Source organism: Colletotrichum scovillei (genome assembly GCF_011075155.1).
Source record: "Colletotrichum scovillei strain TJNH1 chromosome Unknown Contig00007, whole genome shotgun sequence".
Taxonomy (NCBI): Eukaryota; Fungi; Ascomycota; class Sordariomycetes; order Glomerellales; family Glomerellaceae; genus Colletotrichum; species Colletotrichum scovillei.
In genome coordinates, this window is record NW_023336265.1 from 323189 (window position 1) to 350797 (window position 27609).

General features: G+C 57.6%; 8 protein-coding genes across 8 annotated transcripts; 6 read left to right on the forward strand and 2 right to left on the reverse strand.

Annotated features, from left to right (window-relative positions):
* Window positions 1–221: 221 nt before the first annotated feature.
* Window positions 222–3845, forward strand: HER10_EVM0007932 (translation elongation factor aEF-2). Its single transcript, XM_035477471.1, has 3 exons — window positions 222–672; window positions 928–3433; window positions 3485–3845. Exons 1-3 carry the CDS (start codon window positions 665–667, stop codon window positions 3500–3502), a joined length of 2532 nt encoding a protein of 843 aa, XP_035331630.1. The 5' UTR covers window positions 222–664; the 3' UTR covers window positions 3503–3845.
* A 68-nt stretch (window positions 3846–3913) lies between these two features.
* HER10_EVM0010502 (translation elongation factor aEF-2) lies at window positions 3914–6547 on the forward strand. The gene is made up of 4 exons (XM_035479959.1): window positions 3914–4127; window positions 4179–4300; window positions 4356–4931; window positions 5113–6547. The coding sequence occupies exons 1-4, from the start codon at window positions 4063–4065 to the stop codon at window positions 6462–6464; spliced, it is 2115 nt and encodes a 704-aa protein (XP_035331798.1). The 5' UTR covers window positions 3914–4062; the 3' UTR covers window positions 6465–6547.
* A 1796-nt stretch (window positions 6548–8343) lies between these two features.
* Window positions 8344–10914, forward strand: HER10_EVM0008689 (uncharacterized protein; the record flags this gene model as incomplete). Its single annotated transcript, XM_035478201.1, has 1 exon — window positions 8344–10914. One exon carries the CDS (start codon window positions 8344–8346, stop codon window positions 10912–10914), a length of 2571 nt encoding a protein of 856 aa, XP_035331679.1.
* A 1834-nt stretch (window positions 10915–12748) lies between these two features.
* HER10_EVM0003743 (cutinase) lies at window positions 12749–13784 on the forward strand (the record flags this gene model as incomplete). The annotated part of the gene is made up of 2 exons (XM_035473407.1): window positions 12749–13151; window positions 13204–13784. The coding sequence occupies 2 exons, from the start codon at window positions 12749–12751 to the stop codon at window positions 13782–13784; spliced, it is 984 nt and encodes a 327-aa protein (XP_035331374.1).
* Window positions 13785–14003: 219 nt separating this feature from the next.
* Window positions 14004–17588, reverse strand: HER10_EVM0012626 (pentatricopeptide repeat domain-containing protein; the record flags this gene model as incomplete). The annotated part of the gene is made up of 1 exon (XM_035482019.1): window positions 14004–17588. The coding sequence occupies one exon, from the start codon at window positions 17586–17588 to the stop codon at window positions 14004–14006; it is 3585 nt and encodes a 1194-aa protein (XP_035331939.1).
* A 523-nt stretch (window positions 17589–18111) lies between these two features.
* Window positions 18112–20150, forward strand: HER10_EVM0002898 (signal recognition particle protein; the record flags this gene model as incomplete). The annotated part of the gene is made up of 3 exons (XM_035472591.1): window positions 18112–18393; window positions 18443–19567; window positions 19613–20150. The coding sequence occupies exons 1-3, from the start codon at window positions 18203–18205 to the stop codon at window positions 20148–20150; spliced, it is 1854 nt and encodes a 617-aa protein (XP_035331310.1). The 5' UTR covers window positions 18112–18202.
* A 102-nt stretch (window positions 20151–20252) lies between these two features.
* HER10_EVM0007529 (hsp70-like protein) lies at window positions 20253–22969 on the reverse strand. Its single transcript, XM_035477083.1, has 3 exons — window positions 22781–22969; window positions 22517–22715; window positions 20253–22461 (listed from the first exon to the last, which is right to left on the reverse strand). The coding sequence occupies exons 1-3, from the start codon at window positions 22805–22807 to the stop codon at window positions 20666–20668; spliced, it is 2022 nt and encodes a 673-aa protein (XP_035331597.1). The 5' UTR covers window positions 22808–22969; the 3' UTR covers window positions 20253–20665.
* A 2009-nt stretch (window positions 22970–24978) lies between these two features.
* Window positions 24979–27415, forward strand: HER10_EVM0012487 (uncharacterized protein; the record flags this gene model as incomplete). Its single annotated transcript, XM_035481881.1, has 4 exons — window positions 24979–25001; window positions 25052–25120; window positions 25180–27285; window positions 27331–27415. 4 exons carry the CDS (start codon window positions 24979–24981, stop codon window positions 27413–27415), a joined length of 2283 nt encoding a protein of 760 aa, XP_035331934.1.
* Window positions 27416–27609: the final 194 nt, after the last annotated feature.

The window sequence follows — 27609 nt, forward strand, 5'->3', positions numbered from 1 at the left end:
GGATCATTGGACGGGATCGAGAGAGGAGAGGTACGTCCACAGTGCGTAAGAAGAGGGGCAGGAAGGAGAGGCCCCGGTGTGCCGTGCCTGCCCAAATGCTTTGCAGATGCTGTGGTTGGAGAGGGGAAGGGCGAAAAAACCAGGAAGGAGGGACCTCGAGAGTGGCGGGGTTTTTTTCTCTCACACTCTTTTTTTGCTGGTGCCCCACCTACCTTACCCATTTTTTCCCTTCCGGCGGGCCAGTCAGTCACTAACTTTTTATTTTTTCACCTTTCCCTCGGGGCAACCGCCTGCCTCACACGGCCAAGGCAAGGCGAGGACGCACCGCACCGGTTCCCTTTTTTTTTTTCTCCCATTCCTTCCCCCTCCCACCTTTTCACCCTTCTACCCCCTCCATCCCATTCACCTTCTTTTCGACGATAAAAGAATCGGTAGAGGAGCTCATCAGTTCCCCTGTCGTTTCCTGGAACCGTCGACTTTTCAACCTTTCGAGGCAACCCTCACATCTTCATCTGTCTTCCTTCATTCTCTCCCAGCAGAGAAAAGGATTCAGCACTCTGTGAGCGCGGGGCAGATTCTTCAACCCCGCTTCGCCCAACTTCGACTCTACACATCCCACCCGACACAGAAATTTCAAAGAGCTCGCTGAGCCACCGCCGTCAAGATGGTCAAGTAAGTGCACCACAATCCATCTCACTCTAGTCTTGAGCACAAGCAATATCACGACATGTTTCTTCATCATCATCACCATCACCCTCACAGAGCAATGCTTGCACACTTTGCCGCATCGCTGCAGCAAAGCTTTGCTGAGCGCCCATCTCTACCCCGCCCCTCACCTCACCTCACTTTGACCTTCTCCCCTCACTCGCCTTCGGAGTTAAGCTCCCTCACAACCAAACGCCAATACTAACCATGCTCTCACCACAGCTTCACCGTCGAGGAGATCCGTGGGCTCATGGACAAGCCCACCAACGTCCGTAACATGTCCGTCATTGCCCACGTCGATCACGGAAAGTCCACCCTCACCGACTCCCTTCTGTCCAAGGCCGGTATCATCTCCACCGCCAAGGCCGGAGACGCGAGAGCCACGGATACCCGTGCCGACGAGCAGGAGCGTGGTATTACCATCAAGTCTACCGCCATCTCCCTGTACCACAACGTCGACCCCGACGATGTCAAGGACATTGTTGGCCAGAAGACCGACGGCACCGACTTCCTCATCAACCTGATTGACTCCCCCGGTCACGTTGATTTCTCTTCCGAGGTCACTGCTGCTCTCCGTGTCACTGACGGTGCTCTCGTCGTCGTCGACACTGTCGAGGGTGTCTGCGTCCAGACCGAGACTGTCCTGCGTCAGGCCCTCGGTGAGCGCATCAAGCCCGTCGTCATCATCAACAAGGTCGACCGTGCTCTTCTCGAGCTTCAGGTCTCCAAGGAGGACCTTTACCAGTCCTTCTCCCGTACCATCGAGTCCGTCAACGTCATCATCTCCACCTACTTTGACAAGTCGCTCGGTGACGTCCAGGTCTACCCCGACAAGGGTACCATCGCCTTCGGTTCCGGTCTTCACGGCTGGGCCTTCACCATCCGCCAGTTCGCCGTCCGCTACGCCAAGAAGTTTGGTGTCGACCGCAACAAGATGATGGAGCGTCTCTGGGGCGACAACTACTTCAACCCCCACACCAAGAAGTGGACCAACAAGAGCTCCCACGAGGGCAAGCAGCTCGAGCGTGCCTTCAACCAGTTCATCTTGGACCCCATCTTCAAGATCTTCTCCGCCGTCATGAACTTCAAGAAGGAGGAGGTCGCCACCCTTCTCCAGAAGCTCGACCTCAAGCTCCCCGTTGAGGACCGCGAGAAGGAGGGCAAGCAGCTCCTCAAGGCCGTCATGCGCACTTTCCTCCCCGCCGCCGACGCCCTTCTCGAGATGATGATTCTCCACCTCCCCTCCCCCGTCACCGCCCAGAAGTACCGTGCCGAGACTCTGTACGAGGGTCCCCCCGACGATGAGGCCGCCATTGCCATCCGCGACTGCGATGCCAAGGGTCCCCTCATGCTTTACGTCTCCAAGATGGTTCCCACCTCCGACAAGGGTCGCTTCTACGCTTTCGGTCGTGTCTTTGCCGGTACCGTCAAGTCCGGTATCAAGGTCCGCATCCAGGGCCCCAACTACACCCCCGGCAAGAAGGAGGATCTCTTCATCAAGGCTATCCAGCGTACCGTCCTCATGATGGGTGGCAAGGTCGAGGCCATCGACGACATGCCTGCCGGTAACATTGTCGGTCTCGTTGGTATTGACCAGTTCCTCCTCAAGTCTGGTACCCTCACCACCTCCGACACCGCCCACAACCTCAAGGTCATGAAGTTCTCCGTCTCCCCCGTCGTCCAGCGCTCCGTCCAGGTCAAGAACGCCCAGGATCTCCCCAAGCTCGTCGAGGGTCTCAAGCGTCTCTCCAAGTCCGACCCCTGTGTCCTGACCATGACCTCCGAGTCTGGCGAGCACATTGTCGCCGGTGCCGGTGAGCTCCACTTGGAGATTTGCCTGAACGATCTCATGAACGACCACGCCGGTGTTCCCCTCATCATCTCCGACCCCGTCGTCCAGTACCGTGAGACCGTCGTTGGCAAGTCCAGCATCACCGCTCTCTCCAAGTCTCCCAACAAGCACAACCGTATCTACATGATCGCTGAGCCCATTGACGAGGAGCTCTCCAAGGAGATCGAGGCCGGCAAGATCAGCCCCCGTGACGATTTCAAGGCCCGCGCCCGTGTCCTCGCCGACGACTTCGGCTGGGATGTCACTGACGCCCGTAAGATCTGGACCTTCGGCCCCGACACCACCGGTGCCAACTTGCTCGTCGACCAGACCAAGGCCGTCCAGTACCTCAACGAAATCAAGGACTCCGTCGTCTCTGGTTTCCAGTGGGCCACCCGCGAGGGTCCCGTTGCCGAGGAGCCCATGCGTTCCGTCCGCTGGAACATCATGGATGTCACCCTCCACGCCGATGCCATTCACCGTGGTGGTGGCCAGATCATCCCCACCTCCCGCCGTGTCCTGTACGCCGCCGCCCTTCTCGCCGAGCCCGCTCTCCTCGAGCCCGTCTTCTTGGTCGAGATCCAGGTGCCCGAGCAGGCCATGGGTGGTGTCTACGGTGTCCTTACCCGCAGACGTGGTCACGTCTTCGGTGAGGAGCAGCGCCCCGGTACTCCCCTGTTCACCATCAAGGCCTACCTCCCCGTCATGGAGTCCTTCGGCTTCAACAGTGACCTGCGCCAGGCCACCTCCGGACAGGCCTTCCCCCAGTCCGTCTTCGACCACTGGCAGCCCCTGCCCGGTGGCTCTCCTCTGGACGGCACCTCCAAGGTCGGCCAGATCGTCCAGGAGATGCGTAAGCGCAAGGGTCTCAAGGTTGAGGTTCCCGGTGTTGAGAACGTGAGTTTCCCTCGTAAACCCCCATGACTGGTCAATGCTAACGAATCGCAGTACTACGACAAGTTGTAAACGCCTTTCCCACGGGTTAATAGAAAATGGCGTTGTGCCTTTTTGGGCATTTATGACGAACTGGGTTTGGTGGATGATATCAAAAATTATGACCCCGTTCTTTCCATAGCTTTCGCGTAGTCTCGAATGAAGACAAGTTCAATATGTAAATGCTGCATTGTGCCTGTGCTGTGACGAGGTTACAATCTGTTGAATCTCATATCGCCGTGACATGTCCTCCCGAGACAAGACTGAAATCTGCAGCGGGCAACGGCAGCGGGCAGCAGCAGCGGCAGCAGCAGCAGCAGCGACGCCGACCCGCGCATGGATCCCAATTAGGTTTAAAGTGGGTCATCTTAGCGAGCTCTGCAAATAAAAGCTTTCAGCCTCGTTCCGACAAAGCTCCTTCTCACAACAACCTCTCATTTCTGGGCAAATTTTTGTTTGTTCGCGTGGCTTTCCGCCGAGCAACAACAATGACTCCAACCTGCCCATACATTACCTGAGTATCAGACTTATTGATACGTCAAACCTTTTGTTCTCCAATCCCATGACCTGGCGCGACCCTCACCGCGACGACCATGTTTCTAGCAGAGGAGGATGCGCCCTTGCTCAGGACGTGGCTCCTGAGCAAGCTGCCTGAAGTGTTTGTCTCTCTGCCAGCTGCCTCGCAATTGCTCTTGCTGACCACTCCCAGATCTGATACAGAGACAGACATCTTGGCCGACTATGTCCTTGCTCTTCTCGCCTCGCAGGAAGGCGACGCTGCGCACATTCGTGCGGCATGCGAAAGCGAATTGCCGCAGTTCCTCAACACAGGTTGGTCTGATCCACTGACGCGTTGTCTGACACTTCCTCACAAACCGCACCACAGACACCGCGCCGGAATTTGTTGACGAGCTGTTTCGCGTCATCGAGTACAAGTCGTTTCTCCCGGGCGCGCCTCCCCCGCCCAAGAGGTCGACAGAGGCAGACAATCGCGCGGCGGCTCCGGAGTTTCCGTCTCAGGGTGGTTCGCGAAAGCGCTCATTCAATGAGAGGGGCGACGGCGGCGCTTCGGGCGATCGGGACTCCGGCTTCGAGGAGCGCGCGTACAAGCAACCTCGTCGGGGTCAGTGGGACTCGACGGCTTCGGGCGCTGGAGGGTACTCTGCGCAGCCGTTCCCTGCCGATGGCTCGTTCCAGCTGTCGGCTACAGCGGCGCCGTACGACCCAAACTTCCCGCGAGGAGCACCGAATGGTCCCCAGAACTGGCGCGGGATGCCTCAGATGCCGCCGGCCTATCCTCAGGGCGCCGCCCCGCCTCAAGGACCACGAAGAAACAGGCAGAAATGCCGCGACTTCGCGACCAAGGGGTACTGCGCTCGGGGAAACTCGTGCCAGTATGACCACGGCGTCGAGCCCATCTGGTTGCCGCCTAGCGGTCCTAGTGGTCCTCCGAAATTTGAGGGTAAGTTTAACATCTTTTCTGTCCCATCACATCCAACCCGTAGCATGATGAGTAATCCATCAGAGCATTCGTGCGATGACTTTACAAAAAATTTATAAGGTTGACTACTGAAAGCTACAAATTCTTTACCTTTTTTGTTATTGAACATCTTTGGACGAGTCTCAGACTGACATAATGGCAGACTTTGATCCCCGAGACGCGGCCATGATGATGTCACAAAACTTCCAACAAATGCAGCAGCTCATGGAGGCATTCAACGCTGAGCGATCCAGTCGCGAGGGCCGTAAGAACCGCCGTGCTACCAGAGGCAAACGGCGTCAGAATAGAGCCTCCTTTTCCGCTGAGGGCCCTGTTGAGGATACCACAAAGACGACAATCGTCGTGGAGAACATACCCGAGGAGTACCTGTCTGAGGAGGAAGTCCGCAAGTTCTTCTCAGAGTTTGGCAACATTCAAGAGGTCACACTGCAACCTCACAAGCGGCTCGCGACCGTAATGTATGATACGTGGGACGCTGCCAATGCGGCGTACCGGTCTCCCAAGGTCATCTTTGACAACCGTTTCGTCAGGGTGTTTTGGTTCGTGGAAGAGAGCGAGCAGGCTGCCGCACGCGCTGCTGCCAATGGCGAGGACCCAGATGCTGAGCCGGAGATTGATCTGGAGGAGTTCATGAAGAAGCAAGAAGAGGCCCAGCGGCAGCACGAGGAAAAAGCGCAGAAGAAAGCAGAGCTAGACAAGCAACGCCAAGAACTGGAGCAGCGGCAACGCGAGCTGCTCGCCCAGCACCGCGAGGTTCAGCAGAAGCTCCAAGCTAAGTTGGCCTCGAAGAACGGCGATGGAGGGGAGAATGGAGAAGAGGGCTCGTTGAATTCGGCGCTTCGCGCGCAGCTCGCGGCTCTCGAAGACGAGGCTAAGCTCCTCGGTCTCGACCCGAGCGCGACGGATGAACCGTCCAACTCGTGGCATGCGAGCTATCGCGGACGGGGTCGCGGCAGAGGCGGTTTCGTCCCGCGCGGCCGTGGCTTTGCTCCTCGAGGGAGAGGATCATACCGTGGCGGGTACCAAGGCGATGTCCACGTCGCCTACGCCGCCTACTCGCTCGACAACCGTCCTCGGACTGTGTCCGTCACGGGTGTGGACTTTACTTCGTCTGAGAAGGACGAGGTGCTTCGGCAATATTTGCTTGCTGTCGGTGAATTCACAGACATCAGCACAACCCCGTCCAAGACCGAGGTCACCTTCAAGGACCGCAAGACGGCCGAGAAGTTCTTTTACGGTCTCCCCAAGCAGGAGATCCCGGGCATCGATGGCCAACTCGAGCTGTCGTGGGTCGCCACGCCCCTGGCCCCCGTCAAGACGGCTGAGAATGGCGCATCGTCAAAGACCCAGGGCGCGTCTGACCATGATATGGCCATGGGCAACGCCGCACCTAATGGGTCGTCGGCGGCACGTGACCTGGTGGAGCAGCAGCCAGAGCAGCAGCGGGATATGGACTATGATGTTGCGGATGACGATGACTGGGGAGTTGAGTAGGGGGTGCTCGTCGTATGGAAGAGAGCAGAGGATGAAGTAGACTACAGTGTTACCTTTATCCGGTCCAAGTAGTGGGATGCGGGTTGGGGCGAGATCGTCTCATGACGTTGTCTCAACGGACACTAAAGCGGCACGTTACCGCAAGAATTGATACCAAAATTTGATACCCCCAAGGCGAACTCTATGTCGTATGCGTGATGTTAAATGGTGAGGACCTTTTAGTGATGTCGCAGTCGTCAGGAGCCGTGATTCCTTGATGAGCAGTTTTTGATTAACGACGTTTAAAGTCTTACAGCCGTTCACTCTCAGTATTCCGCCAGAGTACTTCTGACGTGGTGTTGTACATATGAGCTGAGAGGGTTAATCAGCGCGAAATCGGTGGTGAGAAGGTTGTGAGAGTTTGACGGGTTGTGATAAGACTACCATAATGAGAGCCTTCTGAGTATAAATAACAAGCTAGCAGCCAAGATTTGTTTGATCACTAAGTATTGAGTGCCACTCACTCTAACTCATCTTTTATGAAGTCCATCGTCGCCAAAGTGCGAGGTGACGAAGGTCTAAAGCGGGGCCAAGGGTCCGAAACCTGTCCCGGCTTTTGGCTACGCTTGGAATGCATGCTCTGAAAGGATACGAAAGCGGGAAACGTAAAAGCCCAGGAACAGGATTCATGATAGACGCATAGAGTCAAGGCGTTGAGTTCAAGAAAGCAAGACTCTGCCTACTGTTTCAGCCATTGAATTGAGGAACATTATTTAGTCAGCGTCGTAACGAAAACGATGTTTCCCCTCTCTGTTTCTCCTCTTTCTGTTCTGCTTACACGGGAACCAGAAACTATCTTTTGTTCGTCTGTGCCTTACACCGCAGTTGAGGAGGTTATCTTTTATTCCATGGCTACAGCGATTGTCGGGCATGAATAAGACGCACGGCAAGACACCGACGCAAACGTGAATCGCATCGCGCGAGTGGGACGACGCCAGCGCAGAACAAGGGTGGATCTGACGACGGATAGGAGGTCGACGAGAGACGATGTTGGTCCAGGTGGAGTCTCTGGCGGATGCATGAAGCAAGGGTCGGCATATCGGTGCAAGAAACTCAAGTGACGGTCCTCTCACCAGACTGGCAGAGCGAGGATGGCCGCTGCTCGCTAAAAGTTGGGGACTCGGGGCAGCTGACCACCTACCCTAGAGGTTCCCACCCCGGGCCCTTACCTGACCTGCCTTAGCACGCCTGCGGGCCTGCGCTGCACTGGTGTGCTGGGGCCCGCCTCTGCCAGCCCCGACGAACGACAGCTGCATGTTCCCTTCAGCAGTACCTTAGTACTCAGGTGGTTAGCTCACTCGGACGGATTGCATTGCATGTCACTGACCGCAACTCCAACCTCTTCATTCTCTTGTCTCTCTATCTTTACGGATACTTTTACCTTCTTGTCCTACCGTCGTTAGTGCAGTCCTGTCTCTCTTCTTAGACAGCCTCATTTCTCGTACAACGCCAGTGAAGCACGCCAGAACCACCGGTACCCTTGCTTGACTCAGAACCTTGAGGTACTCCGTAATACACTTACTGATAGTACCTAACGGCCAGGGACAGGGAGCGAAGTCGGAAGTGTCACTGGGCCGAAGGGGTGCGCTTTTATGACGTCCTGCCGGGTCCCGTTTGTTAAAGAATAATTAACCCGGTGACTAACACCGCGAAACCAAAATCACCCGACAAAGACGCACCACCTTTTGCTCCATACAACCTACAACTACAACTACAAACCAACAAGCAGAGCAGACAACGCGGGAGGCATGATCGGCTTCCTCTCGACCGCCGCCAACATTGCGAACCCGACTCCAGATCTGGGCCACAGCCGTGCTGTGGTTCAGACCTCGACCAAACCATGCCCATCTTCCAGGACGATCTCGAACACCACCAGCACCTCTTATCATCCATAGCCGAGCACAGAGCGACCGCGGCGACAGGAACACCGCAAGCAGTTCCGTCCGTACCACAACACCGACCGTCGCCGATGCGAAGACTCTCTGAAGAGAGCATACGAACCGAGCTATGCGAAGGTCCCGTTGTCGAGAGCCCGACGAGGCCGTCAACACCCGAGACCGACACCGACACCGATGCTGCCGCCGCTGTTACCTCTGACAGGGCTGAGCTGATTGAACGGCTGAAGCGCGGGGGGAGCCCGACCTGGATCCCGAACCGCCGTGTCGCATCCCCCAGGAACGATCTCGTGGCTCACAACATCACCAAGCTCGAGTCGCTCTTCAACAACCTACCCCGCCCGAGCACGCCCAAGAGCCCCCGGCCGCCCTCGAGCTCGTCCAACAACAGCCTCTTGCCGCCGGCGAGCATCACACCGGACAGAGCAGCCGCCGACGGCTCGCGAGAGGACGATGAGCGGATGCGCGAGGGGTTGAGCATACAGAGGCCGCGGTCTGCTCTGCACAGCGGTGACTTCACAGAGGACCACCAGCCGAGGCCGCGGTCGCGGCAGCAGCAGGAGCAGCAGACGACACAGGAGGAGACGACGCATGGCGCAACCAACAAGTTCTTGGCGTCGCGCAATTCATGGCTCGCAACGTCACCACCGCGGGACTTTTCCCCGTTTCAGTTCGACACGAGGTCGCCGTTTCCGGCAACGAATGACGACTACCGATCCGTCCCGTCCTCCTTGTCCTCCTCCTTCTCGTCTAGCTTCGTCTACCAGCCGCCGACGAGCCCGCTGGTCCAGTCCGAGAGCAACGACCAGCTCGACCTGTCTGCGCCGCTCAACAGCATCGCCATTACCGGGGGCTCACCGAGTTTTGCAGGCCCTTTGCGGCGACACACGCTAAACTCGGTCACATCGTCCCCCTTTGCGTTCCCCTCGCCTAGGCAGTCCTCGCACCGGGGCCCAGCGGCGCTGCCGTACCAGGCCCACCAGCCGCGGCGCTCCCTCACGTCGATCCCGCAGGTGCCGCTCCCTGGGGCCGCCTCGTCGCCGCAGACGCCCGCGGCGTTTCTGAGACCCAGGCGGCCGTCGTTCAACTCGGACACCTCCCCCTTGCAGCACGCCTCCATGGTCGGGTCGTACGAGGAAAGCATTCTCCGCGGCCGTATGTCCACGACCCCGTCCAAGCCGCTCGACTTTCTCGCGCAGATTGGCGTGCTGGGGCTGGGCAAGTGCAAATCCAGTCTGCGGTGTCCCGCCCATGTGACGTTGCCGTTTCCCGCCGTGTTTTATAGCTACGGGGGAGCTTCGCAAGGCCGCGTGCGGTCGGAAGACGGCCCTAGCCCGTACGTCGGCCAGATTGACCTGGAAAACGGTCTACCCAACCCCGAGGAGGGCCAGCGGTCCAAGAGGAAGATGCAAAGCCGGTACGTCGAGAAGAAGATTGCGGAAGACGACGTCCTCATGGCGGATGGGCCCGCGGACGGGTCCTCGGATCGTGCCGCACAGCGGGCCAGACGGAGATCGGCGTCCCCGAGAGCTCCGCCGGGCGGGAGTTATCGCATCCCCGAAAAGGGGCAGATCCAAATCGTCATCAAGAACCCCAACAAGACGGCGGTGAAGCTGTTCCTTGTGCCCTACGACCTGGCCGGCATGGAGCCCGGGACCAAGACGTTTATCCGACAGCGAAGCTACTCGGCGGGTCCCATCATGGAGACGAACACGCCCGGGCTCGAGGACGTAACTGCAGCCGACCGCCCGATCCTGCGGTACCTCGTGCACCTCCACATCTGCTGCCCGTCCAAGGGGCGCTTCTACCTCTACAAGAGCGTCCGCATCGTCTTTGCCAACCGCGTCCCCGACGGGAAAGAAAAGCTCCGAAACGAGACGACGAACCCGGAGCCGCGGTTCACGCCGTACAAGCCCATCCGCGTGATGCACCCGCCCATGTCGAGCAGCCACAGCGGACCCGCGGCGACGCTCGCGGCCGAAAAGGCGTTTCGGAGACGGAGTGCCGGGTTTCCCTTGGTTCCGTCCGCCTACCCGTACGCGGCGGATGGTGGGAGCACATCAGACGGGTTTTCGCAGTCGCCGCAGGCCGCGGGGTACGGTCAGCAACAGTCGTCACCGTCCCCCTTTAGCTTTGGCGGGGGAAGCAATAATCAGCCCGTGGAAGCGGTGCCGTTTGCCCTTTCGGGGCGTGGGCGTGCCCGTCTGGGGAGCGACGTCAGCGATACGACAAACACGACGAGCACCACGACGCCCGGCATCCTCTCGCCTCAATCGTCGCAGGCGAGCAGGCCGACGACAAAGGACGGCTGGGACGCGCAGATTGCGAGGTACGAGAAGCTGAGCAAGGGGGACGTCGGGTACGGCGGCAACGCGTTCGCGCCGTCGTCGGGTCGCGGCGGGAGTCCTGGTGGCGCTGCGGAGGGGTTGCTTTCGCAGCGGCTACGGTCTCTGGGTGTACAGAACCAGGGGCAGGGGCAGCAGCAAGGCGAGATGCCTTTTGGTCGACCGGAGTGAGGGCGGTGCACTTCGAGACTTGATATCATATTGGAGCCATTTGTACATATTTGCAACACCGATTTTGGTGTTTTTATTCAGCCCCGGGTTATATGGGTAGGGGTCACTGAGGGAGCTTTGTTTTATGGGAAATAGGGTATGTCATAGACGGATGGAGTTTTTGGTCACTTAGGCGCGTGCCGCTGAGGGCGACGCTGTTCATATCGAGATATCGTATGAGAGATAGTACTTACTCATCTTGGTGTGTACTTGGTCAGTCGTTCGCAGTGTGCTGCTGATCAAATCGCAGACATCCCGAGAGGATGAAGCTTCTCAGTATCACTCAGCTCGACGGCCAAACACTCATAAACCATGCACCTCATTGTATCAAATTCGGGATCCTCCACCCGGGGTCCTGGAGATCCCGACTCCATGGTAGCGACGTCCCAGAGTGGCTGTAGTACTTCACCGAAGCCATCCCCGTGTCCTACACGCAGTTCATTCTACGGGCGCCTACTATCTTTTCGCGTGGTCTTTTTGACATCTCCCTCCCCGACGGGGTCTCGTAGCGCTCCGCCCTCCCGCGTTCCCGTCCGCCTGTCTGTTATTTCCCGAGTGCGAAAGCGCAAGGCGGTTTCTTCTGTTTGTGTACGGCCTTGGCTGTGTTTATTTAGGTGTAGACTGAGAACACACGGTTGCGGGACACGGACTTTGAGGTGGGAGGCACGGATGATGGGAGGAGATCAGGCCAAGTGTGAAGGAAGTGAGTGGGTGACGGGATAGTACACAATCCTGATGAGCATTCATTTGGCATGTACCAAGGCAATCGCTTCTCTGATTAAGTCGGAATGAAAACTGCGTGAGAGATGCGCTTGAAGGTTTTGATGGGTGTTTTCTCCGTATTTGTTAGTTTAGTATTCGTGGTCGTAGTGATGATGGAGAGTGGCCGCCGAATGTGATGAGGGGGAACCCATTTTGTCACCAACTTGGCAGGATCATGAAGGTACGAGTGGGAGTGTGAGTCTAGACCGGGGATGTCAGACCACTGCAATGGATGCACTCACTTTCATGATGCCAGACATCGGGTTAATGAGGAGAGGGATTCTTGGGAATCATGCGCCCACTCTCATCACTCACTCACTCACTCTCACCTCTTACATCCGAGCGTCGACATTTTCAAATACTTCAAATGACGGAATCCCACGCTCGACAAAGTCCGAGCGAGGCATCTCAGTGCCCTGTCATTGGCGATGGAATCTCACAGATTCGACATCAGACGGTTTCACCGCGGCATATTCTCGCCGTGAGCCCGCCGCCTGCAGCGGGGGATGGCTAAGGAGTGGTGGTGGTGTGAAACGCCTTCGCCTTCGCGTTTTGCACGGGAGGGGCTGTGTCATTTTTTTTGGTATTCCTTGGTGGTGAGGGAGATTTTCCGTCGTGGTCTGCGACTTTCTCTCACAATAGCGCCCCTCACTCACAATGCCTTCAATGCTGCCCGGGTGAGGCGGCGTCATCTGAAGCGAGTCTAGTCGTGAGTACGCAATGGGCGGCCCCCGTCGTCGAGGAGCTCACTTACATGATCCCATGTGTAAGTGTCTGTTACGCAACTCACCCAACCACCAGGACGTTTGGACAGTTGCCGACGCACATGTCAAAGCTTTGAAATACCCTGAACAACCCCCCTTGACAATCCCTTGGGCTTTCCGGCAACCTAGAGGTCCCTTATTCGATCCAAGGTTACCTCTTGCGGCTCTGCGGTTGACGATCACCCGAACGATCACCACCTGGGTACACCCAAACGAAACAACCTCACTTACACCACCTTGGCACGACTAACACCAACACAAGGGGCGCGATGAGGCCGTCGTCCGCCCTCCTCCTCTCGTCAGCCCTGGCATACCATCAAACCACGGCGCTGACGATACCGATACCCTCACTACTAACGACACCAACACCACCGCAAAAGATCAAGGGAAACCCCTACCGCGACAGGGACCTCTCGAGTCTCCTCTCCGGCTCCTTCGAGGCCCTCGACCGCGTGCCGGGCCTGGTGGACAAAGTCGTCAACACGACGCTGCTCGTGGTGCGCGCCCTCCGCGAAACGGTCGCCGAGAACGGCATCACGCAAAACGACCTCGACACGGCCCTCGGCATCAACGGCACCACCGGCATGCCGCTCCCGCTCCCGGGGAACACCACCCGCGCCGTGACGTGTCCGGACGTGGCCGTCCTCTTTGCCCGGGGGACCAACGAGCCAGGTACGCCGCCCCCTTGACTTCGTTCGACCGAAGATAACTGACTGAAACCCAGGCAATGTGGGCTTCCTCACCGGCCCCCCCTTCTTCGACGCCCTCCGCACCTACATGAACGGCACGGGCTCCATCGCAATCCAGGGAGTAAACTCCTACCCGGCCGACCCGCCAGGCTTCTTCGCAGGCGGCTCCGCCACGGGCGCCGCCTTCGCCGCGCAGGTCGCCTCCCGCACACTCTCCGCCTGCCCGGACACCCGCCTCACGGTCTCGGGCTACTCCCAGGGCTCGCAGGTGGCCCGCCTCGCCGTGGGGCAGTTGCCGCCCGACCAGCGCGCGCGGCTGTCGAGCGTCGTGCTGTTTGGCGACCCGTTGGGCGGCAAGGCGATCGACGGCGTCGATCCGACCAAGTTGCTCGTCGTGTGTCACACGGGGGATAATATCTGCCAGGGGGGCAACTTCATCTTCAACCCGCATCTCGATTATAGCCTCGACGCGCCGACGGCCGCGCTGTTTGTGATGCAGAGGAGTAAGCTTGGGCTTGCGAGCCGTGATGCGCTGAACGAGGGCATGGGGGACACCATGGTGGGCACCGTCCAGGGGATCATGCATTCTCCAAAGGACGGGATAGCGAGTGATTAATGGGTTGTAACATATTGCAGTTTCCAAAGAAGATTAGACCAAAGCTAATAAACAAAAATTGTATTGTCACATCTATCGTCCGTCCCCGTCGAGGAGGATGTCAAAACCTCTCCAAGAAATCATCGCTGCAATTAAATGCCTTCTAAACAACACACTCATGTCTGGTCTAATAAGTCTTGTACAAGATATCTCTGTTGATACACACTGCGCCCCCTTGGTTCAGTCGGACACTGCCGACGAACACCGGGTTCGCAGGCCGTCGATAGTAACTCCACCCGTAGTCATTGATGAATGCTCAGGCTGTTGCGCCGACAATGTGCTCTCAGGTTGAGCGCCAACATCTTCTTCGCGAGGCACCGACGACGACGAACCCCGAGTCCGCAGGCCGTCGATAGTCACTCCGCTCGTGATCATCAGCGAAGACTCGGGCGCTCGCGCTGACGATGATGGATCATGATGAAGGGAGGGCACCAATACCCGAGTCCGCAGGCCGTCAATCGTAACACCGCCCGTGGTAAACGACAAAGGCTCCGTCTGCATGCCTCCCTCATCCACTACCGAGAGCACCTCTTCAGCCCGCGCCTCCACGAACCTCTTTTGGGTCCCGTAGAGCTCCTTTTCGATACCTACGCCCGTGTACACCATTCTCCTGAGTGCATCCTCCAGGCGCGGGCACAGCTCCTTAAACGTGTTGAACTTGCGCGCCGCCTCGCCCGACCACATGGCTGTGCGTCGCAGCTCGTGGTATTCCTTGGACAGGAGGATAATGGTGTACGATGTCGGACGCAGCACTTGCGACGAGCTCTGAACGCGACGCGTTACGAGCGGTAGGTTCCTCTTGACTTGCGCGCGTATGCGATTCTGTTGCCAGCCCGTCCATCTCAGCATGAGGTACTCCTCGCATACCTTGCAGGCGTCCATCCAAGCTCCCGTGCGGGCGAGGCCCTGGACCAGAAGGTTAAAGGCCCGGCGTTCCAACATGAAGCCCGACACAAGTAGCTTCTCAAAGCCCCTCTTCAGTCGCGTCCTGCTCTGTAGCTCCACACATATCTGTGTAAAGGTCTCAAACGGCTTGGAAAGACGGTAACGGTGCCGTGGCAGAACCGCTCTGCGATTGGCCCCCCATTCGGCGGGACGAGCAATGGCCAAGACCCTGTCATATATTTGTCTCCACGTTACCAGAGCCTCTTCGTACTTCTTGTTGGATGCATCCTCCTTCATCGTGTAATATAGCCACTCGACAGGAGTTTCATTGTTGACGGAACTGCTCGTGGCTGTGGTGTTGTTCCTCTGTAGCTGTTGGAGTTCTCTGACCGCGTCGTAATCGCGATACGCGGCGAAGAGCCGGATGGCCTCATCAAGCAAGACGCGCAGGCGGTGCAAGGAATCGGCGCGGCGTATCGAGGAGCCGTTCCGTTCCTGGTCCGCCTTGTTGGCCAGCTCCCGAATATATGTCATCAACTCCTCCATGCCGTCAACGTTGTTTTCATCTTGATTGTAAGAAAACAACTGCTGCTTGATCATAATCCGAGCCTGGGCAATGCGACCCTTGACCGACTTTGTCTTGTATCGTCGCAACTGCTTCGTTACCTTGCGAGCCAGGCCCAAATGGCGGTCGTCCAGGGCGGCCTGCACGACGGTCTCAAAATGGTCTGGGACTACTTTGAACGATTTCTCAAAGGCAGCCGAACGCAGCAGCCTATACGCCATTTGCGTTTGCCCGCAGCGGACCAAGGCGCGGAGCAGCTGCGTATGGGTTTCGGGCGTCCACTTGACACCTTGCTTCGCCATGGCCTCCAAGTCGCGAGCGACAGCAGGCAGGTTGCGGCGATGCGCTTGAGACCGTAAAAGAGCGTTCCAAAGGATGCCGTGGTCGCCCGGAACGTTGTTGGCGTGCGCATCGAGACAAACTGACAACATGGCTCTCGTCCGGTCATGCCAAGAGTAGGCCCGGATGACCCTCTCAAGCATGGTGGCGTCCGGCTCGATGCCCAGCGATTTCGCTTTCTCGAGAAGTTGCAACGTCTTTGCAATGTCTCCGTCTGTCGAAGCGGTGGACATGATGGTGGCAAAAGAATACTTGTCGGGTGATACGTTCTCGCAGAGCTCTTCAAACACCGACATGGCGAGGTCGTAGTTCGCACAGGCGCTCTTGAGAAGCTGATTCCAGCTTTCGGTATTCGGTATCACGCCATGCTTTTCTATCATCTCGTCAAAGAATCGACGTGCGCTCTTGTAGTCCTGGAGGTTCGCATAGGCGTTGATGACGTAGTTGAATGTTTCCGGCTCCCGAAGGACGTGGCGGTGACGGTAGGCGCCGACATAGCTGTCCCACAAACGCTCCAGAGACTTGACGTCGCCCCGTGATGCGTAGTACTTGAGGAACTTCCTGAACCCCCAACGGTCCAGTCCCCCGTAGCTGGTATGGTAGTCTTCGTAGACCTGCTCGAGGCCCGCGACATTGTCTGGGTAGAAGATATCAAACATGCCATGGAGAATCCTCCAGTGTGGTCTCACCTTGGGAAATGACCGGTACACACGGTACACCTTGGCTAGACCCTCTTGTTGTCCTCGTGCCATGGCTTCCGAGAGATAAATGTTGAACCACTTGCTCTGGTCTTTTTCGATGAGTTTGAGCAGAGGCAAGGCTTCTTTGGGCTTGCATGGCTGCTGTATCGCACGCCTGACCGCCTTGTTGAGCAAGATTCTGAGTCTCTGCGCCGCTTCTGGTTCTTGCGCCTGGACCTCCTTGGCGAAGCTCATGGCAAGGGCCCCGAGGTTGGGAGTTGCAGCAAGCTGCGTCAACTTTCCGCAGTTGATGCCTTTGGCGAGGTACACCGTGTGATACGATGACCAAACCCGACTGACGGTTTTCCAATCGCCCTTTGCAAAGAAATGACCCAGCAGCTCGTCCAGACCGCACACGAAAGCCTTTTCGTCCAGCGCCGTGTGGTATAGCCGCAATGCTTCGGTCTCTCGTCCCAGGCGTAGATATGCCGTGACCACTGATGTCAAGGCCAATGTGGTCCACTGGCTGCCGTCGATTTGGGGGAACAAGAGAACGACCCTTCGCGCATCGATCACGTTGGCGGACCGATACAGGTATTCGATGATCTCGGGCCGAAACTCTGGTTGCAGGCTCGGCTCCAACTGCGAGTAGAGCTGCCATATGGACCCAAAGTACTCCGTGTCTTTGTCGGCCATCAGCTCCCTCATCAGTTGCGGCCGCGATCCGGCGCCGGCGTATGACGGACCGCTATGCGTGTCGTGCGAGCTGGTGATGTCGTAGTCATCTTCTTCGTCTTCCTCTTCAAACTCGTCTTCCTCGGCCGGATCTACATCTTGCTGGTATTCGTACCGCTGGTCTTGCACAGCAGATTCGTCTCCCCAGTTCGTTGACAATGCCCCTGGCGAGTCAGAGTCTTTTGTGGAAGTCGCAACCGTGGAAGAGGTGAATGGTCTGGACCGCCGCGGAAGCCGTCGAATGGACGCCAGGTGATCGTGAGAAAGGCCTGGAGAGGCTCTGCGTAAGAAGGAGGCGGTTCCGCTGGGATAGAGAAAGTCGAGAAGAAAGGTCGAGGCGGCGAGGGTTTCGGGAGGCGTTGGCGGCGGATCGGAGTAGGTGAGTTGCTCGGTCGCATGGAAACGCGCAGCCAGCAAGTAGCTGGAGATATCTATGGCCGCGGCGCCATGCTGCCAGAAGCCGGTGTGCAGCCTGCGCTGGCTTCTAAGTTGTCGCACGGCGGATGGAAGAGCATGAAGACTGGTACATGATTCCAGGGTCGCCGCCGTTCTCTCCAGCATTGGGATTGAAGCTGTCACCAACACGGTACGTATCGATCATGTATGGCGGACATCAAACGCACTCGGGCACATGCTGGTCGTGGGTGTCGTTGGTGTTGTCGCGCAATGTCGAAAAAGTTTTGGGTGGAGTCGCGAAATCGAAGACGTCGTCGACCGACCGAGGTGTTCCCCGAGCTGAGCTAAGCTAGATTGGCCTGCACAGGGTATCTCAATGAGGGTATCAATTGGGAAAGATTTCCCAGTGACGACGTATGATCTATTCTGCAAATGCGAACAAAGGGACGGCCGGAAAGTATGCACGATGCCTTCAAAGAGCGCCGTATCAGTCCATAATCCACCTGCCATCATGGACTTTTTCGGGGAGCTTCAACCAATGACACGGCGTTGATGGGAACATCTTCAACCCGGCGTCCGCCCCAGCTTACCTAACAGAGGTGTGCAGTTAGGAGGCACAGCAGGTTAGTGGCACACCCCAAATTTTGACATTGGCAGAGGACACTGGTGAGCCCCACCAATCCCCCGCGCAGCGCAGAGGTCGATTCGACATCATCCCGTCCCCTTTGGTGTGGCCTGTCGCGATTCTGCCTCCCCGTCGAACGGACGAACCCACAGCCATGGATATCACAAAGTTTGTCGTCTCCGGCCGTGATGCGGCTCTCCTTTACGGAGACTACGCAACCTACCAGACCCAGCTGTCCAAGAAGCTGCTCAACAGCCGCAAGAAGCTCAACATCGCCACCAAGAACCGCGGAAAGTTTAGCAAGAAGGGTGAGGTTGGTGTCTCGCAAATTGCCGAGAACCATGAGTATGTCGACACGTGGAAGGACAGGGGACCGTTGGCTGACACTGTCTAGATATGTCCACCTCCTCCTTCTCACGAGCGAGCGTGCCTGGGCCAATGCCATGGCCATCAAGGCATCGCACGCCTCGGATGCCAAAGGCATGACCGGCAAGACGAGATCCCACATAGTCTCCCGACTCCAAAAAGCAACAAAGGCGGCCGACCTCCTCGCCGAGCTTCTCTCTCAACCTGAGGCTGGCGCATCACAGAACGACAAGCTCGAAGCCCGGGCCTACGCCGCTCACATCCGCGGCGCTGCCCAGTTCGAGAACCAGCACTGGGAGCCCTCCCTGCGAAGCTATGCTGTATCGCGCATCATCTACAGCACCATGGCAACGACCACTAAAGGCGACATCTTCAAGGACCTCCTCTCCGACACCATCGATCCCTCGATTCGCTACGCCGCATACCAGCTCAAGACGCCGCGCACGATACCCGTTCCCGCCATCGCCAGACGAGCGTTCCCCCAATCCGATACGGCCCTTGTTCAGCAGATCAACGAGCTCGATCCCAACGTGTTGAAGCAGGTGGATGCCGAGGCCAGCAAGGGCGGCGAGGGTGCTGAGAACGCACCCAGGACACTCACCTGGCGCTCTCGCGAGGTCAAGATCGAGGACGCTGCCATCTCTCTGGCATGGGGCAGAGCAGAGGAGGCCAAGGCGAAGCTCGCCGAGACATGGCCGTCTCTCGTCGATGCCGACCCCAGAGATGTGGCTGCCGCGTATGATGACATCCTCGAGGCGACGCAGGATGCTGCGGATGCGACAAAGGAAGCGATTGACGAGCTGCGAGGTGAAGGCGTCTCCCAGAGCGACTCCCGCATGCAGAGCCTGCAGATTACCAGAACCGCGGTCAACTACGAGATGATCAGCTGGCGAATCGGTCGCAACCGTGTGTTGACGGGCAACGACGACGGCCTGGTGGAGAGATACCACTCGGCTCGCAAGTCCAAGAAGGCAGACAAGATTGCCAAGGAACAGACCCCCGGACGCAAGGCGGCAAAGCTGAAGGAACTCGTCGCTCTGTACGAAGGTACCCTGCAGAGTCTCGAGGCTGCGAGGGAGTTGCCCGGCGTGGCCAACGACGAGGAGCTCGCCGACCAGCTGGAGGCTTTTGCCGAGTACTTTCAAGCTCTGAAGTGAGTTGATGTCACTGAACAAGTTATTTCATACTAACAACACAGGTCCCTCTCTATTGCCCGCTCCCACGCCATCATCGGCAACACCGTCAACGCGCTGGCCCTCATCAAGCACGCCACCAGCGAAGCCCAGGAAGCCGCCTCGACCCTCACCAAGGGCTCTCAACCGCAACCCAACGCCCCGCGCAGCATCGACGTTTCCGGTGCGGACGCAAAGGCCCTGGCAACCTACCTCCAAGGCGAGCTCCAGCGCCACCGCGCCCTCGTCCACCTCTCGAACCTGCTCAAGGAGTCGGCGGCCTCCAACGAGGACGACGCCCAGAAGCTGCCCCTGATTGAGCGGCTGCGCGAGTACCCCTCCAGCGAGATCGACCTCCAGAACATCGTCAGCGTCCCGCCCAAGCTGTCCGCCATCCCCGTCAAGCCCATCTTCCTTGACGTGGCGTGGAACTACATTGATTACCCGGGCAAGGAGCCGCAGGAGCCCGTTGCCAAGGCGCCACCCAGTCAGGCCGCGCCCGCGGCGCAGAGCGGCGAGAAGCCGCAGGCGCAGAAGAGAGGATGGTTTGGTTTTGGTAGATAAAAGTAGTCAATTAATGGGCGAGAGCCATCATCCTGTCTTTCACGTTCGTTATGTGTAGTTGTGATTACTGACTATGACAGCGTCACAGCATCTAAAGGCAAAGTCATGATTGTTTTGAGAGGGGATGTAGAATTATCACGTCTAACTACTCCAGATTCGGTTTGGTTTTGTACATATGCAACCCCGTCTTAATCCCCTTTGATCCATACCGTCGATCATATCATGAATACCGAATCGGTATCTCGTGTGTGTGAATGTTTTTGATGCTCCAACGCCGGTTCCGCCGACCGCAGGCAAGGTATTAACAAACATGTTGTAAAAAGGGGTAACAAGGAAGAGAGAGTCGGCTCGGCGCCATTCAGGCGAAACCGAGACCGGAATATGAGTACAGGTGGAATACAAACATTGAGCAAAGCAGGTCTATGCCGCGCCCAAAAGTGATAATCAAACATGCTGACGCGAGTCATCATTGACTCGCGGGACGAACTGAGATGCAAAGAGACGAATCAAACCATTTAAGGCTTCTTCTCGTCCTTGTTCTCGGCGTTGGCGTCCTGAGCGGGCTGCTCGCCAGACTCGGCGCGGGCCTTGTGCATCTTGTCAAAGAGGTTGAGGGAGGCGACCTGGAGCTCGTCGGTCTTCTCCTTGATCTCGGCAGCGGTGGCGTTGCCCTCGCCGGCCAAGCTCTTGGAGACGAACTCGCGGAGGGAGGCAATCTTCTCACGGATGCCGTCGGCCTCGGTCTTGTCGAGCTTCTCGGCGTACTCGTTGAGAGCGCGCTCGGTGTCGTTCAGGACAGAGTCGGCGCGGTTGGCGGCCTCAATGGCACCCTTGCGCTCCTTGTCGGCCTCGGCGTACTTCTCAGAGTCGTTGACCATCTGCTCAATCTCGGAGTCGGACAGACCGGAGCCGGAGGCAATGGTGATGGACTGGTCCTTGTTGGTGGACTTGTCCTTGGCACCGACGTGGACGATGGAGTCGGCGTCGATGTCGAAGGTGACCTCGATCTGGGGAACACCACGGTGGGCAGGGGGGATGCCGACCAGCTGGAAGTTGCCGAGGAGCTTGTTGTCACGGACGAGCTCACGCTCACCCTGGTAGACCTTGATCTCGACGGCGGTCTGGAAGTCGGCAGCGGTGGAGAAGGTCTGGGACTTCTTGGTGGGGATGGTGGTGTTGCGGTTGATGAGACGGGTGAAGACACCGCCGAGGGTCTCGATACCGAGGGAGAGGGGAGTAACGTCGAGGAGGAGAAGGTCCTTGACCTCACCGGAGAGAACGGCACCCTGGATGGCGGCACCAATGGCGACAGCCTCATCGGGGTTGACGGACTTGGCGGGGTCACGGCCGAAGATGCTCTTGACGGACTCGGAAACCTTGGGCATGCGAGTCATACCACCGACGAGGATGACCTCCTGGATGTCCTTGGCCTGGAGGTTGGCATCCTTGAGGGCCTTGCGGACGGGGTCGATGGTGCGGGTGATGAGGGGGTCCATCATCTTCTCGAGCTGAGCGCGAGTGAGCTTCTGGTTGATGTGCTTGGGGCCGGAAGCGTCGGCAGTGATGAAGGGCAGGTTGATGTCGGTCTGGAGGGAGGAGGAAAGCTCAATCTTGGCCTTCTCGGCGGCCTCACGGATACGCTGGATGGCCATGCGGTCGTTGGACAGGTCAATGTTGGAGTCCTTCTTGAACTGCTGGACGAGGTGGCGGACGAGGTGGATGTCAAAGTCCTCACCACCCAAGTGGGTGTCACCGTTGGTAGACTTGACCTCGAAGACGCCGTTCTGGATCTCGAGGACGGAGATATCGAAAGTACCACCGCCAAGATCGTAGACGGCGACGACGCGGTCCTCCTCCTTCTCAAGACCGTAGGCAAGGGCGGCAGCAGTGGGCTCGTTGACGACACGGAGGACGTTGAGGCCGGCAATCTGACCGGCATCCTTGGTGGCCTGACGCTGAGAGTCGTTGAAGTAGGCAGGAACGGTGACGACGGCGTTCTTGACGGGCTTGGAGAGGTAGGCCTCGGCAGTCTCCTTCATCTTGTTGAGGACGAATCCACCAATCTGCGAGGGAGAGTACTTCTGGTCGCGAGCAGACACCCAGGCGTCACCGTTGGTGTGCTGGACGATCTTGTAGGGAACCTCCTTGATGTCACGCTGGACCTCAGCGTCGGTGAACTTGCGACCGATGAGACGCTTGGTGGCGAAGAGGGTGTTCTCGGGGTTGACGACGGCCTGGCGCTTGGCGGCGACACCGACAAGACGCTCACCATCCTGAGCAAAGGCGACCACGGACGGCGTTGTGCGCGCACCTATGATGATTGTTAGATCGATGCCGCGTGTTGGATGGTTCGATGGACTGCTTACCCTCGGCGTTCTCGATAATCTTGGGAACCTTGCCCTCCATGATGGCCACGGCAGAGTTGGTGGTACCGAGATCGATACCGATCACGGCGCCGGTGACCTTGCCATCAGATGATGTTGACTCGTAGCGAGCAAACTTTGAGGCAAAGGGCTGGCGAGCGAAGCCGGCCGAGCGGGCGACGGAGCTGGTAGCTCTGGGAAGCTATTGCGCGTTAGCAAAAAACTCTGATGGGGTCGCGACAGGTGTCACTGGGGAGCAAAACGTACAGCTCTTGAGAAGCGTGCAGACATCATCTTGCCTGATTGTGTGTGGGTATAACAAAAGGGGATGGAGGGAAAAGAAGATGGCGCGCGGAAAGGAATGGAAAAGCGGTTATTATAGAGTACACAGTGGATGAATTGGGGGGAGGGAGGAGGTGGATGAGGATGCGAGGAAATGATGATGGCAAGGAGAGATCGAAATTTTTTGACCCGAAAAATGATGCGCGCCCCCGGTCATAGAAGCCGACCGAATCCCGCAAGGTCGGGACCCCGGCATCGGTTATTCCGCGTTGCAGGCGCTCCACTGCTAGAAATTTGGGGCTTTCCAGGTCCCCAGCAGTGGGGGCGCGGTCGCACGTGACGAATGAATGGCAGCCACCGCGCTGAAGCAACGGGATCGCCCGGCCATTGCAGGTAATGGACGTGGCGCTAGTGGACGTGTCACTGGCCAGAGACGGAGCTAGGGGGAGCTCGGCTGGAAATTTTTTGATCTGGAGACTGAGCTCTTTGCCGTCGAGGCACTGACGCGTTGATGTTGGTCATTCATCCCCTGGCACGCAGACTTTTTGCGCCTCCGTCTTGCATGCCAGTGTCTTGAGACGGTTCATCCAGCTCATGGCTCTCGCGATTGCGCTTTTTGAGACACGAATTGCAGACCATCATGTAACCGGCAAGCTATTCCAGACTGCTCAGGAGTGCAACTTCTGCTCTGCGCTTGAGGAACTGCGCAGAGAAAAGCTGGAGAGGTCCACCGGCAGCGCGGAAGGTACACCCGATCCAGCAGGCCCCGACGGCTGCGCTTCCGGTCCCGAAAAGTGGATCCGGAGGTGGGTCTGGATACCCCGAGGTCGGATCAAGACCTGGCGCAACGCAGCTTCCTGTTGTCTCTTCTCGGGCGTATCCAACGTATCAGTCAAAGTTCTCGGGTCTTGCTTGCATGAATAATATCTCCCCCTTTCATCCGATGTGGCTCTCGGGTACTTTGACCGCACACTGAATTGGAGGATTCACAAGCCAGAGAATCAGCAGAACTCCAAACTGATTGACGATGGTGCTTTGGCGTCGGTTGGGGGATTTCGAAACCACAACATGGTAGAGCACGTTTTCGCATGCGCTGGCCCGTCATTCAAGATCTATTTCAAGCAAGACGCTCATGGACTCTAGTGTCCATTTTAAAAGTGTGAAGTACTACTTTATCTCCTTGGTAATCTACAAGTCACCTATTCAGCTCAATCATTCAAGGATGCACTCCCACGTCACTGCGGTTCTCATTGACATTGACGAGTGGACGCCTGTCCATCCGAGAGCCGTATGAATTGAGAATCCAGCCTCCTTTCCTGTCTCTGCGTTCCTTTCGAATCAAGTCCGACTGAGGCTAGGATGGCTGAGATCTGTCGGATGTACCAACCCAAGAGCGAGTCCAGGTCACGGATCGCAACGAGGACTGTTAACTTTGAGATGGGAATTCACGATTGGTGGATGAGGCTGTACGGTCATTTGCCAACTTTGATGGAGAAGCAAAGCCGACCTTACCATAGGTTGCGGTCGCATCGAGGTGGTTTGATACTAATTACTTGGGTGCACCAAGACGCTCCATTCAAGCGCTAGAAAACCCCGTCCAAATGGCGTCTTTTAGCTAAGAAAATTAACCAACAATTGGATTGGACGCCTGTCTAGACCCCGGACTACTTGCTGATGAGGTACTTGCCTAGTATCTTGCCTAAGGTGCTTAGGGAAGGTGGAAGACTCCAACGGGTAAGCAATGTGCCTCGTTGGGTAAGCAGCAGCCCAAGCTCCCGTCCCGAGGCACTGGCCTAAGGTACGTGCTGCAGAGGTATTCCCTGGTCGCCCCTTCTAAAGTACCCAAGGTGGTAGCTTACCACTGTATTCTGCGGCAGAGCGCCGCCAACCAACCAGGACGAAGGCGAAAAGCAGAACAGGCCCCTCCTGCCATACACGGACGTCATGCGGGAAGTTGCCTCTCGTCTCGCGCAATTCACATCGCATCGTCCCCAAACATCCGACACCCCGAATCATCCCACGGCTTCATCGGTCGCTGTGTAGTCACCGGCCTGTCGTCACTGCTATCGCTTAGCACGCGGGTGGGATTGATTGCACTGGCGACTCTGCCCCGATACGCGTGCCTCGGCACCTACATGTTTACTTTCCGACGGACGAATCCTCTGGCCACTCCATAAGCCATCATGGCTGTGAAAGATGGCGTGTCGTATGTTTTCCAATACAATTATTCCGACCATGCCAAACTGACTGTAGCAGATACTATCCGACAAACGACTTGATCTCCAAGAAGCCGCGGAAACACTACCGCATCCCTGTCCGATCCCAGTGCGTCTTCATCCACTTCCACGCACGCATCACATCCCTCACGTACTAACCACCTACAGACACTGGCAACTACGATCGCTCATCAGCGCCGAGAAACGAAACCTCGTCTACTTCCCCGGAGGCGCCGGCAGCAACCATGTCCAGCGGCTCAACACGACGACCAAGGAGTGCGAGACGGTCAAGTTCCTCTCCTTTTCGCCGCGATGTCTAGTCGCTGAGAACGGCTGGGTGTGTTGCGGAGGAGAGACGGGCGAGTTCACGGCGATCCAGATGGACAGCGCTAGCGATGACGATAACAATCTCGATTTGCAACTCAACCTGGAACCCGACGCAAGGTTACCCCTCGGCATGGGCACCGACTCCGAATCCCCTCGACCGCAAGATACCGTCTTTGGGCTCCTCAGCCAATCGCGGCGGCTGAATATGAGCAGCAGGCTGGACAAGAGCGTTATTGCAAAAAGCCAAAAGCTCGCGCGCGACCGCGTCAACTGCATAACCATGTGGTTTCCACCAGCAGCTGGTCCCATGCATCACGGAGCGTACACGGAGTCCGCCGCCGTCCTGGCAAACAATGACAAGACGGTCGTTCTGGTCGGCTTGCGCGACTTTGACAACCAGGACAAGGTCGAGCCTCTGGATATAGTGACGTATCCCGACTACGTCAATCGAGCCATCATCTCGCCCGACGGCCGCCTCTTGTGCGCAATCCTCGACGACCCTTATTTGTACATTCACCATCGTACAGAGGCACCAATCGATGAGAACGGCCCATTCAGGAACGACGACAAGGTGGAGTACCGCTGGGAGCTGTGTGGCAAGATTCTGCTCAAGAGCCAGCGCCGCGACGACAGCTCCGACAGCAGGGGAAGTTTTGCGGCGTGTTTTTCCAACACGGGGGCCTATCTCGCTGTCGGGACACAATACGGCACCATTTCGGTGTTTGACGTTGCGAGCCTGACCGATCCGGACGTTGCCGATCCGCTGCTCACATCCTTTACGTCGTCGCGGCCGATGGCTGGGTCGGGCGCAGTCCGCGACATGGCTTTTTGCCCTGGACCGTATGACCTCCTGGCTTGGACCGAAGACCGCAGCCACGTTGGTATCGCGGATATAAGGGGCGGGTTTGTGCAGCGTCAAATTCTGGACATCAGCGCCACCGACGAGTACGACCAAATCCCCGTCCTGGATCGTGCCACGATTGACCCGCGGCTACTAGAGGGTCGCAGCGAACCGAACGATACTCTGTCATCCATCCTGCCAGAGGCCAGCGATAGCCGGCGACGGCGACTCGACGGTCCAGGGCGCCAGCACCTAGCACTCACACCCGACGAGACGCGGGTGCTTGAGGCTCTGCAGGAGGACCGCCGGCGGAGGGAGCAGAGGGACCGAATCGCGGCGCGCATGGCCGAGCAGACGTCTCAGCAACAATCGCCACAGTTCTTTGGCGGCATGCCTCCCATGGGTGGAAGAGGTGCCCGTATCGACCCCGAAACAATGGCACGACCACGGCTGAATGCGCAGTGGGATATCCAAGCGCAGAGGGCACAGAGAATCGCGGCGCGCCGAGCGCTAGATCATGAGGCGGGTGAGCCCAGTAATGACTCGAATCAAAATGTGTCCAGGGCCATTGGCGACCTCCTCGGCAACATTCGTGATTCGAGAGAGCGGGCGCAGGAACGCATACGTACGGCCCAGCGTCTTATTCTGCAGTCCAACTCAGGCCGGGACGGCACAATGGACTTGCAGTCCAGCTCAGATCGAGACCTCGGTCTGGCGGCTCCCCATCCACCGCGGCGTCCGGCAAGCACACACCCGAGTGAAGCGTTGGCGACAACACAGCGTGGCGGATCAAGCGGTCTGCGCAGCCTGACACCGGCGGGCAGTGGCTGGGCGGACCTGGAAGCGCTCTACACCATGTCGTTTGAGAGCAACATCCAGGATCTCCGGCAAGCCGTTCAGGACCGTAACAGGGAAATCCTTCCGCTTCTGAATAGTGTCAACTTGCGTGAGATGGAGCGCGACCATGACCTTCTGCGGCAAGTAGAGCGCAACCAATTCCTGCGCCGACGGGCCGAGCAGCGAATGGCCGAGCGCGGCGTCCATGAAGCACCTCCCGAGCCCGACAACACGGCCGGTATCTCGTGGAGCGAGGATGGCAGAGTCTTGTAAGTTGTCTTTTGGCGTGAAACTGAATGAAGCTGACCGAGCAGGTACGTTGGTGCGGAAAACGGCATTTACGAGTTCCACGTCGACGTTCAAGGCCGCAAGTTCCAGCCCAGCTTGACGTTGCGGTAGTATGAAGTCTACAGTGTTCTTGGCTGGCGTTTGGAATGATGGGATTGACTGTACAGCCGAAAATGACACAGCTGCCCTGGGGGTAACGGCGTCGCGGAGTTTTGCATGATTTATGATTTGGGTAGGGTCGACATCTACACACGCATTCTCTATGAAAAGTCTGCAGCGTCATTTTGGTATTTACTGTAACATGT

Excerpts from the sequence above, each read along its gene's own strand:
- HER10_EVM0010502 (XM_035479959.1), top strand. The coding sequence starts at position 4,063 with ATGTTTCTAGCAGAGGAGGATGCGCCCTTGCTCAGGACGTGGCTCCTG. Across the intron at positions 4,301-4,355 it reads GCCGCAGTTCCTCAACACAG|ACACCGCGCCGGAATTTGTT; the intron begins GTTGGTCTGATC and ends ACCGCACCACAG. Across the intron at positions 4,932-5,112 it reads TGGTCCTCCGAAATTTGAGG|ACTTTGATCCCCGAGACGCG; the intron begins GTAAGTTTAACA and ends ACATAATGGCAG.
- HER10_EVM0007529 (XM_035477083.1), bottom strand. The coding sequence starts at position 22,807 with ATGATGTCTGCACGCTTCTCAAGAGCT. Across the intron at positions 22,716-22,780 it reads CTGCACGCTTCTCAAGAGCT|CTTCCCAGAGCTACCAGCTC; the intron begins GTACGTTTTGCT and ends AACGCGCAATAG. Across the intron at positions 22,462-22,516 it reads GATTATCGAGAACGCCGAGG|GTGCGCGCACAACGCCGTCC; the intron begins GTAAGCAGTCCA and ends CAATCATCATAG.